Source organism: Penaeus chinensis, chromosome 8 (assembly GCF_019202785.1).
Source record: "Penaeus chinensis breed Huanghai No. 1 chromosome 8, ASM1920278v2, whole genome shotgun sequence".
Taxonomy (NCBI): domain Eukaryota; kingdom Metazoa; phylum Arthropoda; class Malacostraca; order Decapoda; family Penaeidae; genus Penaeus; species Penaeus chinensis.
Genome location: NC_061826.1, coordinates 39,714,015 through 39,728,818, shown reverse-complemented (window position 1 = coordinate 39,728,818; position 14,804 = coordinate 39,714,015). Strand labels below are relative to the sequence as shown.

At 40.0% G+C, this 14,804-nt stretch overlaps 4 protein-coding genes across 4 annotated transcripts; 2 read left to right on the top strand and 2 right to left on the bottom strand.

The window, feature by feature from the left end:
• Nucleotides 1-832: 832 nt before the first annotated feature.
• LOC125028279 (triosephosphate isomerase-like) lies at nucleotides 833-2,484 on the bottom strand. Its single transcript, XM_047617719.1, has 4 exons — nucleotides 2,283-2,484; nucleotides 2,075-2,166; nucleotides 1,778-1,939; nucleotides 833-1,653 (listed from the first exon to the last, which is right to left on the bottom strand). Exons 1-4 carry the CDS (start codon nucleotides 2,395-2,397, stop codon nucleotides 1,219-1,221), a joined length of 804 nt encoding a protein of 267 aa, XP_047473675.1. The 5' UTR covers nucleotides 2,398-2,484; the 3' UTR covers nucleotides 833-1,218.
• Nucleotides 2,485-3,273: 789 nt separating this feature from the next.
• LOC125028278 (triosephosphate isomerase-like) lies at nucleotides 3,274-5,002 on the top strand. The gene is made up of 3 exons (XM_047617718.1): nucleotides 3,274-3,667; nucleotides 3,825-4,039; nucleotides 4,320-5,002. The coding sequence occupies exons 1-3, from the start codon at nucleotides 3,502-3,504 to the stop codon at nucleotides 4,827-4,829; spliced, it is 891 nt and encodes a 296-aa protein (XP_047473674.1). The 5' UTR covers nucleotides 3,274-3,501; the 3' UTR covers nucleotides 4,830-5,002.
• A 4,855-nt stretch (nucleotides 5,003-9,857) lies between these two features.
• On the bottom strand, nucleotides 9,858-11,269 carry LOC125028111 (triosephosphate isomerase-like). The gene is made up of 4 exons (XM_047617441.1): nucleotides 11,021-11,269; nucleotides 10,799-10,890; nucleotides 10,505-10,666; nucleotides 9,858-10,385 (listed from the first exon to the last, which is right to left on the bottom strand). Exons 1-4 carry the CDS (start codon nucleotides 11,133-11,135, stop codon nucleotides 9,951-9,953), a joined length of 804 nt encoding a protein of 267 aa, XP_047473397.1. The 5' UTR covers nucleotides 11,136-11,269; the 3' UTR covers nucleotides 9,858-9,950.
• Nucleotides 11,270-12,463: 1,194 nt separating this feature from the next.
• On the top strand, nucleotides 12,464-14,192 carry LOC125028233 (triosephosphate isomerase-like). Its single transcript, XM_047617638.1, has 3 exons — nucleotides 12,464-12,857; nucleotides 13,015-13,229; nucleotides 13,510-14,192. Exons 1-3 carry the CDS (start codon nucleotides 12,692-12,694, stop codon nucleotides 14,017-14,019), a joined length of 891 nt encoding a protein of 296 aa, XP_047473594.1. The 5' UTR covers nucleotides 12,464-12,691; the 3' UTR covers nucleotides 14,020-14,192.
• The last annotated feature ends 612 nt before the right edge of the window (nucleotides 14,193-14,804 follow it).

Here is a 14,804-nt window from a genome sequence, read left to right as displayed (position 1 = left end):
CTGCTGTTAAGACCATATTTATAATAAACAACATATTACGTTATACTGTATCCAGTTTCAATGATTAACTTGACCCATATCTGAGAAAGATAATTTTTTTTTCGACTCAGACTTTTGATTACAGTCATATCTAGACACGTTACTCTTAGCCAGCCTGTCGAATGCCAAAGTAACATAGTCGCTTCTTGTTTCATATTAAGAGGAGAATCTGTATACAGTTGATAATTTTTTTTTATCTTCATTGCACTAATTAAGATACTTATACGTTGCTCATACATTTTACACACATTGACATACAGACACACACATATGCATACATATATATTCAATATTTATATATATTTAATATAATATATATTATATATATGCATGTGTGTGTGTCTTCTAATGTTCTCTTATTCCTTTATTCTTATTTCATATCTTTCTTGTACATTGTTTCGTTGTTTATTCCTGGTAATTAAAATAAAAGTATATGAATCAGAATAGACAAACCAAGTATCAGTATCACAATTATTTATGATATTAAATCCCCTTTGTTATCATCGTGATCTTAACATTCACATGAAAATGAATGTAATGGTCATTATTACCATTCTTATCATAATTAACGTAATAGTACCATGATCTATTGGTATGCAATGCACACACACACACACACACACACACGCATATATGTGTTTGTGCGTATATAAATATATATATGTGTGTGTGTGTGTGTACATATATTCTTTTATATATATGTATAGTTATACATATATTTTACTCACCACAAAAGCAGATTTTGGAAACTGAAAGAACCGTGTATTTTTCAAAATATTTTATTTGAAAAATAGCGCATTATAGTGAAATAAACAATCCCTCGTCGGTTAGAAAAGGAGATCACGAAACATACATGAGAAATGTAGTTAGAATGACGATGGCTATATTTACATTCGTGCATTCGTGCATTCATGCGAGTAAAATGGCGCGCAACTGCCGCCCGCGTCAGTCGCGTCGGATTAAAATTGTTACTTCAGTTGATGTTATTAACATTCACTTTTGATATCAACATTCTGCTTTTGCGTCTTTATTTTGTCCTTTTGTTTATTTTATTTGACGACTGTGAAGTGGATAATTTGAAAAACATGAATTAGTCGATGAAAACAGAAACATATTCTATATTTATGACAATAAATAGATCCATAAAATTACGTAAATTAGGAGTGACTGGCTCCCGCGTTACGCGCGTCGGCCGCTGGGTCGGTCGAAGTGCGCGATGAGGCTGGACACGTCGGGTCGTCGAGCGTTGATGATGTCGATGATGTCGGGTCTGAGGGCCGCGCTCCCCACCAGGAAGCCGTCCAGGTCCTCCAGCTGAGCCAGCTCTCGACAGTTGCTCGACGAAACGGAACCTGCGTAGATGATTCTGGTGCTGTTGGCCACCTTCTCGCTCACGTTGGCACGCAGCCACTCTCGAATGTTGGCCAAGGCCTCCTGCACCTGCGCAGCTGTGGCCAGGACGCCGGTATTACTGGCCCACAGAGCCTCGAAGGCGATCACCACACCAGACCAGTCGCTGATGCTGGCGGCGAGGGACTTCATCTGGCCCAACAGGACATCCTCCGTGCGACCCTTCTCGCGATCCTCCGACGTCTCGCACAAACACGCGATTATCTGATGATGGACAGAAGGATAGTTAGATCATTCATGAACACTTTGAAAATTAAAACTCCAATGTCTGTCTTACTCGAGTCAATTGATAACATTAAGAGCGAGAGAGAGCGAGGAAGAGGCTCACCTTGATGCCAGCCTGCTGCGCGTGTGCGACCTTCTCGGCGATGAGTTGGTCGGACTCCTTGAAGATGGTCCTTCGCTCAGGGTGACCCAGGATGACCCACTCGCAGCCGGAGTCCAGGATCATGGCGGGAGAAATCTCACCGCTGAAGTTACCACGAGCGACCTACATATGAAAATACCACGATGTTTTAATATTTCTAATTTAATCTTTAGGATAATAAGTATTGCAAGTTTTCTGCTAGAACAAGGATTACAATAGTCGACCATTGTCGTTGCAGATATGGAAAGAACAGCTTACCTTGTAACAGTTCTGTGCGGCAACAGCGATCTCGTCAGGGAGTCTCTGGCGGGCGTACGACAGGTAGCAGGAAGGGCAGCCAACCACGGCCTCTGTTTGGGACGACCAGATTTTTAAAAATCACACGTATATCAAGTTGATATATTGTACAACAAACCTAGCATTGCCAGCTGAATAGTAATTATGATAAGAGATAGATAAAACTGACCTGTGTTCGGGTCCAACGAGGCCGCCGACATGAACTTGACAATGTTGTCGATCCGGGCTTTGTCTACGTTCATCTTCCAGTTCCCGATCACAAAGAACTTCCTTTGGCCTGACATTTTCAGTTTTTTTTCTCTTATTTTTAACAACTTTTAAACAGCGAAGTTTTCTTTAGCTCTTGTTATCAGGAGCAACGGGTAGCTTGTGACAATCTCACAACAACGATTCATTTTATACGATTTTTTCACCGGAAGCAGATATCAGAGGGACCCCTCCGCATGACGTCATTCCTCGCCTTTCCTCTTGTTGGGGAATCGCTTCGCCTCCGAAAGAATTCCGTGGAATTAGGTCGTTTGCTCCTGTATAACCATAAGAATACAAGTCATGAGAATATGAAATAATTAGGCCCCGTTACAGGCACTTCTAACATCACAAAGAGATGAGAAATTCAGAATAAAAAAAAACAAATATCTTTTTTGACTTGGAATATTCCCTTTTTTCATACATCAGGCGCGCGGCGGCGTCAACAGGTGTGGGCGTGAGACTAGTGTTTCGGACTGGGGATCGGGTCTTCCGCATTTTCACGTGTCAGTTAGGAATCGTTATATATATGTATATATATGTATATGTATATGTATATATAATATATATACGTATACAAATTCTTATCTTTTATCTTGAGCATACACTATGTATGTAATTTATCTTATACGACTTCTTAACATAAAGTCCGTGTTAATAGCCAGAAAAGCATGGATTGATGAAGACTTTTTTATATTAAGAGCTGCCGAATTTCCACGATGCCTTTGTTGTCAAGTTCAGTAGTCTGTGAGTCACGGTTTGAGGATTCATAAAATCCTAAGAAGTGAAAGAAAAAATGCAGTTTTCCTCTCTTGCATTTTCCTTATTATTTAATGTGGGAGAACAACATATATATATATACATATATATACATACATAGAGAGAGAGAGACTGAGAGCGAATGAGAGAAAGGGAAAGAGAGAGACTCTCTTTCCATCAGAGAGCGAGAGAGAGAGTGAGATAGGGAGGGAAAGAGAAAGAGGGAGAGAGAGAGACAGAGAAAGAAAGAGAATTAAAAAGACAATTGAGCACGGACACATACAGAAAATGCCAATCAACAAACAAACAGACGAACCGTTCCCAGCGAAACTCGAACTCAATCCAGGATACCGGAAGCTCCAAGAACGTTTGTTTGTTTTTTTATGGGCAAGTATAAAACTCGCGTCGCCCAGAGAACGGTTGATAGTCCTCGCCTCAGTGGCCAGCAAGAACGTTTCCCAATGACTCTCCGCCGACGAACCGAGATGTCGGGCAAGAGGAAGTTCCTGGTTGCGGGCAGCTGGACGTCACAAGCGGACTCGAGCGCAGGTCAGAAGCGCAGATTATGCCTCTATTATTGAAGATGTTTGCTGGGTTTAAAATCAAGATTAGGAGATAGCTACGAAGTACATTTATTGCTAAATAGCCAATCAGTCAATGATGACAAAGGCTCTAAAGCTCTATCTGTGAAATGTTTCTTCCACAGCGAGTACGAGAGAGAGTTGCTCTTCGTTCCTATCGTATGCTCGCCAGCATCTTCCTGTCGAGATCGGCACGACTGTTCCTGATGGTCATGAGGCTGAGGAAGCCTTCTGCAGGAACTGCGACTGCCACTGGGAAGTAGTGGGCGGGTCTTCGTTCGGCAGCTCGGATTCTCAGCCGAAGGAAGCGATTGTCGAGGCTCAGCGGGAGGACAGGAAGGTGAGAGTAAATCAGTTTGTCTAAAGTTCTATTATAATCATATTCCATTTGACAAACTTGCAAAATGCATTGGCACTACGAATAAATCTGTAGTATAGGTGGTACCAAAAGACAGTAAAAAATATATGTATTTCACTGTTAGTATTATGTATACGTAACCTAATTTGCATTATTATGCGCTTTCTCTTACTCTTAATGGCTTGTTATCAAGGGACTCGAATGATATAGAAATTTTCGAAGTGTGTACGAATTATCTAACTTGCCTTCTGTCTATTATCAGATAATTGCGTGTTTGTGCGAGACGTCGGAGGATCGCGAGAAGGGTCGCACGGAGGATGTCCTGTTGGGCCAGATGAAGTCCCTCGCCGCCAGCATCAGCGACTGGTCTGGTGTGGTGATCGCCTTCGAGGCTCTGTGGGCCAGCAATACCGGCGTCCTGGCCACAGCTGCGCAGGTGCAGGAGGCCTTGGCCAACATTCGAGAGTGGCTGCGTGCCAACGTGAGCGAGAAGGTGGCCAACAGCACCAGAATCATCTACGCAGGTTCCGTTTCGTCGAGCAACTGTCGAGAGCTGGCTCAGCTGGAGGACCTGGACGGCTTCCTGGTGGGGAGCGCGACCCTCAGACCCGACATCGTCCCCGCAATCACTTCGTCGCGAGTGTCTCGCTCGTCCCTCTGGGCGACGCACGAGGCCCTCAGGTCGACCGCCCAGCTGATCCAGCAGCTTCGTCAGCAAGAATGCGCGAGGAGGCTGGCGGCGACGACGCGCAGTCCGAAACGATACATTTGAATGGTCTGCTCTCAGTGCCGTCGTACGCAGACTCCACTACAGGAGGATTACTTGTAAATAGGTCTATGTATTTATAAGTCCTTGCTATTTGGTAATGAAGTACCGACATTATTTATTGTGAAAGTATTTTTAGACACTGCAACTATATTTTAGAAATAAAGATATGTTTACAAGTCTGTTGTTTACTTAAATCTCAGTGCTATATATTGATATCATGTATTAACATGTATATACATAAAAGTTTAAACGCACCAGAATTACCAAAAAAACTATTTTTCACCATTATTCTCTTTTTCTTCATTTATATGACTGGCCACTCCATTAATACCAGTGATAAATAAATATTTATAGACGTATGTGTGTGTGTGCGTGTGGGTAGATAAAATAAATGTGTATTTATATTGACTAATTGATAGATAGGTTATTTAATAGATAGATTGAAGGACAGATATACTGAAAAGTAGATAAGCAGATAGATAAATAAATTGACATATATAAACATATACCTATACATATATAACGACGAAGGGAAAGTGTATATATATGTGTGTGTTTGTGTGTATATATGTATACATTGTGTGTCAGTAACTGCCATGACAGTTCAGCGACGAATATTCGGTCATATAACCACTGCATTTCTATGACATTATTCGCCAATTCTGTCGCTCTGTCACCTTCGGCCAGCCTATCGAGGGTCGAACAGGAATGACGTCACGAGTTTAAAGATCACGACGCGCAGTCTGAAACGACACATTTGAAGGGATTTCTACGACGTTTTGGGCTGACTCCTGGAGAAGATTTAGGTGTAAAAAAGTCTTGGATTCATGTCTCCTTGATTTGTTAATGCAGTGACAACACTATTTATTATGATAGTATTTATTTTTGTGCAACTAAAACAATAAAGATATGTTTACACACCCACTGTTTTTATACTGCAATAAGTATATAAAGATCATAAAAAACACAAGCAACTCATGGATTAGATCACGTAAAACTAACAAAAAAAGAGAAAAGAAAGAAAGAAAGAGAACAAGCCCTATCGGGAATGTGGTTGAAATCCCCCCCCCCCCCCCAAACGAAAACAACAAACAGAAAAATACAGAAATCCAAAGGGAGCAGAAGTCGCAGGAAAAGCACAAGTGAATGTGCGTTTGTGAATCGCATGTCTGCTCTGGAGGCTTATAGAACTCCATGTATCATTATTCAGGGATTTTGTTTTTGTCTTTGACCCTCCATTCATATGTATGGTTACTCCAATGCTTTGCAAGGATACACACACACATATAATGGGATCATTCGCTTATTGCAGCACGTGATCACCTCCAGTCAGGCTGACTGGAGGTTCGAAGAAGAAAGCTTTCGTGACGTCATTCATTAGAGTCACGTTTTTGACGGGAACTTGGCTGATTACGTGGTCAGAGATCACTCACATGGGTACGTATATACATGCATATATATGTATGTGTGTATGTGTGTATGTATATATATACATATATAAAGAGAGAAAGAGACATAGAAAGATAGATATATATAGATGGATGGATGGGTATAATGTGTGTGCGAGTGTATGTGTGTGCGGGTGTATATATATATCTTTCTATATACATATATAGACATAGATAAATAGATAGATATAGATACAGAGAGATGGATACACACACACAAACACACACACACACACACACACATATATATATATATATATTTATATATGTGTGTGTGTGTATATGTGTGTGGGTGTATGTATATCTGTCTATATACATATATCGACACAGATAAATAGATAGATATAGATACAGAGAGATGGATACACACATACATACGCACACACACACACACATATATACACACACACACGCGTATGTGTATATATACATATATATATACACACGTATATATGTGTATATATTTGTATATATATAAACACACACACACACATATGTGAAAATCACCTTTCGTGATGTCATTCTTGTCACTGATCTGACGTCATCAGTGACGGTGCTTCTAGAAACCGTGAACGTATTCCTTCTGAAGAAGAGTACTGTTTCTTTACAAATGCTTTATTTTTGCTTTGATGGCTCTGTGAATCCTAGTCTTACAAGAGATACTACTCACAATACAAAGTACATTGTGACTCTCGGGGAAGTATGAGTATGGAAAATAAGCCTTATCTGCCAACCCTCTTGCATGAAATATACAAAGACACGTGATGAAACGGAGGAGTGAAAGGGTAGACGGTAGAGCAGTCAGGAGAGGGCCCATGTGACACCTTCATCATAATATGTAATAACATCTAGTTTGTGAATCTCTATTGGCGATCATATCTTGCAAAGTGTGTGCTTACATGTGTGTATACACACACACACACACATATTTATATATGTATGTATATACAATTGTGGATATATAAACAGACGAACAATGTATCATTACCAAGTAACAAGAAAACTCACGGAACTCTAATAATGAAATAAAAGTCAGTGTGAATACAGAATTGTGTTTTTTTAAGGAATATTGCAATGGCTTCACAGAATGGGTGACTGTGCACTATAGGTGGCAATTAATTTATTTACAAAAACATATATGCCACGTTCACACGACCAGATCTATTTCTTGAAATTGCTTCCCGTCAAAGCACGCCATGGAAAAAGTTCTCCGGGTGACTCATTCAGGACCTGGGTCGAGGGCCGGTCGACCAGTGCCGGTTTGTCTGTAGGCTCTGTGGGAACTCCAGCACTCCCAGTTTTCACTCAATAACATACAGCACAATGATTCATTCTCTCTCATTATTCCCTTACACGTTTACATTATATTGACAAACATTATCAATAATCCCTAAGCTTAATGTCAGTAGCCATTCCATTCATGAAAAACTTCAAGAATCCTTGAATGAAACCGAGTACTCCGCTGAGCCAGTGACGCCGTCGCGGGAGAAGCGGGCCGGCGTGGGAGAGAGAGCACCGTCGCTGACGCAGTTCCGATCTTGTTACCCTGTGGAAGGTAGTGTTGACGTGATGACTAGAAAAAATATATATGCATATTAGATTTCTGTTTCGTTTTACACAATATTAGAGTAATGTCAACAAAAATCTGAAGCTACACCCCCGTGATTTAAACCACAAACCGTTCCTGCATTCAAGTGCCTTTGTTTAGCATACCTATGCTTATATAGATGTATAATAGTAAAGGAATGGTTGATGCGGATATACATGCACATCTATATCTATCTATTTATCTCTCTCTCTCTATATATATAAACACACATACATATATATATAGATAGATACATATATAGATAGATAGATATAAATGTATTTATATATATTTGCATATATATACATATATATTTACACACAAACATATATATGCATGTGTATGTACAAACACACACACACACACACACATATATATATATATATATATTTATATATATGTATATATATACTAATGTAAATTCGCGCGTGATCCTGCCTGTATACAAGTGTCTACGCTGGTAAACAAAAACACACGACGGGAAAGGCAAGTCAGTCGTACATGCGCGTGCAAGGTCATGCAGAGGATGGTGACACAATAATGAATGTAAATACGCATGTGTACGTTTGTAGTTTGTAGCGTGCACACAATAGCATGTCTATAAATCTATATTTTAGATTTGTAAATAAAATTATGCGGTTCTCGCCTTTGAGAGAAGTCCATTGTTCCGGGAAAGACTAGCATAACCTTCCCTCTCTCTCTCTCCTTCTCTCTCTCTTTTATTGCTCTCTCTCTCTTTCCTCCCCGTTCTTCTTCTCTCTTCGCTTGTACTAAACCTTCAACCTGAAAGTGAGAATTTTGAACACCTTGTGCTGTAAACACATACAAGTGAGACTTTCAACAGACATCCAAATCCCTGGTTAATTAAAGAAGGGACTCCTCTCGATCAAACTCTAAACAAGACCTCTTAAAGATCAATTCCTTCACATTTGATAATCCCGAATGCGATATGGCAGTACAAAGAATAAACTCGAAAAACGTTTTATTTCTGTTGGAGCAACTGAACAATGAAAATAAAAATTGTTATAGTCAGTGACCTTTTTGAAAACAGAAGGTACACAGTGAATGGCATACGGAAGGCTCTATACAGTAGAGATGGCGGATCTAAGGAAGGTGGGGGGGGGGGGCACAGGGGTACTAAAATATGCAAATAATGATGGTAATGATAAGAGCAATGATAATTATCATTGCTATTATCATTATTGTTATTATTATTATTATTATTATTATCATTATCGCCATCATTATCATTTCTATTATGGTTATTACTATTATTACTATTACCATTATCATTATCATAATTATCGTTGTTATTGATGGTGGTGTTGTTATCATTTTCATCATTACCATTATCATTAGTATTACTATTATTATCATTCTCACTATCATTAATATCACTATCGTTTTCTGTAGCTCCGAAATTTCTCTCCAAATCGGTGATACATTTATCGTACATGGAATTATAACCTTAACGTACTCTTTCTGTGTATACGTTCCCATGTAGTTTCGTAGCCAAGGTACATGCAAACCACATAACTTGGGCCTCCATGTAATAAACAGGATGTGACTAAGGACCTTCGTCTATCTCTTGCTAAGGTTTTCGGGCTTCCCAACGACTCCAGGGAAGAAGATTTGTGTGATCACAATTTACGAACTAAATCTAACATCACTGCTTCAGAATATTATTGATTTTAACACGATGATGATTGTGTGAAATTTCTGAGATTTGCTTGTATAAGACAACGCTAACTGATTGTTAATTTACAATCATTTTGTTAATCAGTGAAATGGTAACATTTGTTACTTTTCCTAAGTATCACATAATTAAACATATTGTGTTAACATTGCAACAATATTGTTGCAGCATCAAAATCGTCCCTTTAGTTGATGTTATCATCATTCACTTTTGTCACTACTGCCTTTGCGTCTTTACTTTGTTCTTTGTTTTATGTAATTTATTTGACTTTTATGATGAGGATAACTTGAAACACATGAAATTGTCGGTGAAATTAGAAACATTTTCTATATTTATTACAATAAATAAGCAGAACGATAAACAACGTAAATTAGGAGTGACTGCTGCCCGCGTCAGGCGAGTCGGCCGCTGGGTCGGTCGAAGTGCGCGATGAGGCTGGACACGTCGGGTCGTCGAGCGTTGATGATGTCGACGATGTCGGGTCTAAGGGCCGCGCTCCCCACCAGGAAGCCGTCCAGGTCCTCTAGCTGAGCCAGCTCTCGACAGTTGCTCGACGAAACGGAACCTGCGTAGATGATTCTGGTGCTGTTGGCCACCTTCTCGCTCACGTTGGCACGCAGCCACTCTCGAATGTTGGCCAAGGCCTCCTGCACCTGCGCAGCTGTGGCCAGGACGCCGGTATTACTGGCCCACAGAGCCTCGAAGGCGATCACCACACCAGACCAGTCGCTGATGCTGGCGGCGAGGGACTTCATCTGGCCCAATAGGACATCCTCCGTGCAACCCTTCTCGCGATCCTCCGACGTCTCGCACAAACACGCGATTATCTGATGATGGACAGAAGGCAAGTTAGATTTGTACACACTAAAGAATAAAACTCCAATTCATATCTCATTCGAGTCATTTGATAACATTAAGGACGAGAGAGAGCGAGGAAAAGGCTCACCTTGATGCCAGCCTGCTGCGCGTGTACGACCTTCTCGGCGATGAGTTGGTCGGACTCGTTGAAGATGGTCCTTCGCTCAGGGTGACCCAGGATGACCCACTCGCAGCCGGAGTCCAGGATCATGGCGGGAGAAATCTCACCGCTGAAGTTACCGTGGGCAACCTGTTCAAAAAAATAATAGAATAAGATTTTTGTCATATGACAGTTCAGAATACAAGTTTTCAGTTTTATTCTTTAGACTATATTTTTTATGTAATCGTCATTTCTGTTATATTTCGGAAAAGGACAGCTTACCTTGTAACAGTTCTGTGCGGCGACAGCGATCTCGTCAGGGAGTCTCTGGCGGGCGTATGACAGGTAGCAGGAAGGGCAGCCAACCACGGCCTCTGTTTGAGTTAAGAAAATTAGTATCATGTTTGTATAGGCATCGCGAACTCAGTTTCTTTAACGAATTATTTCTGCTTGACCAACTCACTTTAATCCTAACACGAACCGAAGCAAATGTGTGGTACTGACCTGTGTTCGGGTCCAACGAGGCCGCCGACATGAACTTGACAATGTGGTCGATCCGGGCTTTGTCTACGTTCATCTTCCAGTTCCCGATCACGAAGAACTTCCTTTGGCCTGACATTTTCAAACTTTTTTTTCTTTCTCTTCTTTTTACAAGTTAAACACCGCAGTCTTCCTTAGCTCTTGTTATCAGGAACGACGAGTGGCTTCTGATAGTCACAACAACAACAATTCATTTAAACGATTTTTCACCGGAAATGGGACGTTCGTGGCGTGACGTCATATGTTTTCTTCCTTCCCCTGTTTTAAACACCCTTTTTTCACGTCATATAAGGAAGATAACGATTTTTAAATAGAATAATCTATTTGACTCATTCCATTCTAAATTGACTGATTTTATTTAACTATGCACTGATTATAGGAATATAAGTTCTGCGTATATGATTTTACTTACATAAAATTGAGATTATTATTGAAATGTATGGATTACTGAAATGATAACATTGATGATTATGATGAGAATATAATTATAATATTATAAATAGTAATACTGACAACAATAATAATAATTATTACTACAACTATTGATAGAAGAGTAATGCTAATGATGAGAATAATAATGACTGATGATGATAATAATGATAGCAAAGATAATATAGCAATGGTAATGATGGTGATAATCATAATCATAATATCAATTACAATTATGATGATGACGATAATAATAATAATAATGATAATAACAATAACAACAATAATGAAAGTGATAATAATAATGATAATGATATTGTTAATAATAATGATGATGATGATATTAATGATAATAATGATAGCTAGTATTATTATAATAATAATGATGATAATAACAATAAGGATGATGACAATAATGGAAATAATGATAATAATAATTATATTAATAGTAATGCTAATAATAGTAACAATAATGATAATGATACCGATAATGATGATAATAAAAATATTAATAATTATACCAACAACAATATTAACAATAACAATAGGGATGATTGCAATTATTATAATATTACACTTTTTTGGTTTTGTTAATATGTGTATATATAATATATATATATATATATATATATATACGTATACAAATTCTTATCTTTTATCTTGAGCATACACTATGTATGTAATTTATCTTATACGACTTCTTAACATAAAGTCCGTGTTAATAGCCAGAAAAGCATGGATTGATGAAGACTTTTTTATATTAAGAGCTGCCGAATTTCCACGATGCCTTTGTTGTCAAGTTCAGTAGTCTGTGAGTCACGGTTTGAGGATTCATAAAATCCTAAGAAGTGAAAGAAAAAATGCAGTTTTCCTCTCTTGCATTTTCCTTATTATTTAATGTGGGAGAACAACATATATATATATACATATATATACATACATAGAGAGAGAGAGACTGAGAGCGAATGAGAGAAAGGGAAAGAGAGAGACTCTCTTTCCATCAGAGAGCGAGAGAGAGAGTGAGATAGGGAGGGAAAGAGAAAGAGGGAGAGAGAGAGACAGAGAAAGAAAGAGAATTAAAAAGACAATTGAGCACGGACACATACAGAAAATGCCAATCAACAAACAAACAGACGAACCGTTCCCAGCGAAACTCGAACTCAATCCAGGATACCGGAAGCTCCAAGAACGTTTGTTTGTTTTTTTATGGGCAAGTATAAAACTCGCGTCGCCCAGAGAACGGTTGATAGTCCTCGCCTCAGTGGCCAGCAAGAACGTTTCCCAATGACTCTCCGCCGACGAACCGAGATGTCGGGCAAGAGGAAGTTCCTGGTTGCGGGCAGCTGGACGTCACAAGCGGACTCGAGCGCAGGTCAGAAGCGCAGATTATGCCTCTATTATTGAAGATGTTTGCTGGGTTTAAAATCAAGATTAGGAGATAGCTACGAAGTACATTTATTGCTAAATAGCCAATCAGTCAATGATGACAAAGGCTCTAAAGCTCTATCTGTGAAATGTTTCTTCCACAGCGAGTACGAGAGAGAGTTGCTCTTCGTTCCTATCGTATGCTCGCCAGCATCTTCCTGTCGAGATCGGCACGACTGTTCCTGATGGTCATGAGGCTGAGGAAGCCTTCTGCAGGAACTGCGACTGCCACTGGGAAGTAGTGGGCGGGTCTTCGTTCGGCAGCTCGGATTCTCAGCCGAAGGAAGCGATTGTCGAGGCTCAGCGGGAGGACAGGAAGGTGAGAGTAAATCAGTTTGTCTAAAGTTCTATTATAATCATATTCCATTTGACAAACTTGCAAAATGCATTGGCACTACGAATAAATCTGTAGTATAGGTGGTACCAAAAGACAGTAAAAAATATATGTATTTCACTGTTAGTATTATGTATACGTAACCTAATTTGCATTATTATGCGCTTTCTCTTACTCTTAATGGCTTGTTATCAAGGGACTCGAATGATATAGAAATTTTCGAAGTGTGTACGAATTATCTAACTTGCCTTCTGTCTATTATCAGATAATTGCGTGTTTGTGCGAGACGTCGGAGGATCGCGAGAAGGGTCGCACGGAGGATGTCCTGTTGGGCCAGATGAAGTCCCTCGCCGCCAGCATCAGCGACTGGTCTGGTGTGGTGATCGCCTTCGAGGCTCTGTGGGCCAGCAATACCGGCGTCCTGGCCACAGCTGCGCAGGTGCAGGAGGCCTTGGCCAACATTCGAGAGTGGCTGCGTGCCAACGTGAGCGAGAAGGTGGCCAACAGCACCAGAATCATCTACGCAGGTTCCGTTTCGTCGAGCAACTGTCGAGAGCTGGCTCAGCTGGAGGACCTGGACGGCTTCCTGGTGGGGAGCGCGACCCTCAGACCCGACATCGTCCCCGCAATCACTTCGTCGCGAGTGTCTCGCTCGTCCCTCTGGGCGACGCACGAGGCCCTCAGGTCGACCGCCCAGCTGATCCAGCAGCTTCGTCAGCAAGAATGCGCGAGGAGGCTGGCGGCGACGACGCGCAGTCCGAAACGATACATTTGAATGGTCTGCTCTCAGTGCCGTCGTACGCAGACTCCACTACAGGAGGATTACTTGTAAATAGGTCTATGTATTTATAAGTCCTTGCTATTTGGTAATGAAGTACCGACATTATTTATTGTGAAAGTATTTTTAGACACTGCAACTATATTTTAGAAATAAAGATATGTTTACAAGTCTGTTGTTTACTTAAATCTCAGTGCTATATATTGATATCATGTATTAACATGTATATACATAAAAGTTTAAACGCACCAGAATTACCAAAAAAACTATTTTTCACCATTATTCTCTTTTTCTTCATTTATATGACTGGCCACTCCATTAATACCAGTGATAAATAAATATTTATAGACGTATGTGTGTGTGTGCGTGTGGGTAGATAAAATAAATGTGTATTTATATTGACTAATTGATAGATAGGTTATTTAATAGATAGATTGAAGGACAGATATACTGAAAAGTAGATAAGCAGATAGATAAATAAATTGACATATATAAACATATACCTATACATATATAACGACGAAGGGAAAGTGTATATATATGTGTGTGTTTGTGTGTATATATGTATACATTGTGTGTCAGTAACTGCCATGACAGTTCAGCGACGAATATTCGGTCATATAACCACTGCATTTCTATGACATTATTCGCCAATTCTGTCGCTCTGTCACCTTCGGCCAGCCTATCGAGGGTCGAACAGGAATGACGTCACGAGTTTAAAGATCACGACGCGCAGTCTGAAACGACACATTTGAAGGGATTTCTACGACGTTTTGGGCTGA

What these genes read in the sequence shown, in the direction of transcription:
- LOC125028111 (XM_047617441.1), bottom strand. Translation starts at nt 11,135, where the DNA reads ATGTCAGGCCAAAGGAAGTTCTTCGTGATCGGGAACTGGAAGATGAAC. An exon ending in CTCGTTGGACCCGAACACAG is followed by an intron (nt 10,891 to 11,020) that starts GTCAGTACCACA and finishes TAACTCAAACAG; the next exon opens with AGGCCGTGGTTGGCTGCCCT. An exon ending in CGCAGCAGGCTGGCATCAAG is followed by an intron (nt 10,386 to 10,504) that starts GTGAGCCTTTTC and finishes GTCCATCATCAG; the next exon opens with ATAATCGCGTGTTTGTGCGA.
- LOC125028279 (XM_047617719.1), bottom strand. Translation starts at nt 2,397, where the DNA reads ATGTCAGGCCAAAGGAAGTTCTTTGTGATCGGGAACTGGAAGATGAAC. An exon ending in CTCGTTGGACCCGAACACAG is followed by an intron (nt 2,167 to 2,282) that starts GTCAGTTTTATC and finishes CGTCCCAAACAG; the next exon opens with AGGCCGTGGTTGGCTGCCCT. An exon ending in CCGCACAGAACTGTTACAAG is followed by an intron (nt 1,940 to 2,074) that starts GTAAGCTGTTCT and finishes TTTCATATGTAG; the next exon opens with GTCGCTCGTGGTAACTTCAG.
- LOC125028233 (XM_047617638.1), top strand. Translation starts at nt 12,692, where the DNA reads ATGGGCAAGTATAAAACTCGCGTCGCCCAGAGAACGGTTGATAGTCCT. An exon ending in ACAAGCGGACTCGAGCGCAG is followed by an intron (nt 12,858 to 13,014) that starts GTCAGAAGCGCA and finishes TTTCTTCCACAG; the next exon opens with CGAGTACGAGAGAGAGTTGC. An exon ending in CTCAGCGGGAGGACAGGAAG is followed by an intron (nt 13,230 to 13,509) that starts GTGAGAGTAAAT and finishes GTCTATTATCAG; the next exon opens with ATAATTGCGTGTTTGTGCGA.
- LOC125028278 (XM_047617718.1), top strand. Translation starts at nt 3,502, where the DNA reads ATGGGCAAGTATAAAACTCGCGTCGCCCAGAGAACGGTTGATAGTCCT. An exon ending in ACAAGCGGACTCGAGCGCAG is followed by an intron (nt 3,668 to 3,824) that starts GTCAGAAGCGCA and finishes TTTCTTCCACAG; the next exon opens with CGAGTACGAGAGAGAGTTGC. An exon ending in CTCAGCGGGAGGACAGGAAG is followed by an intron (nt 4,040 to 4,319) that starts GTGAGAGTAAAT and finishes GTCTATTATCAG; the next exon opens with ATAATTGCGTGTTTGTGCGA.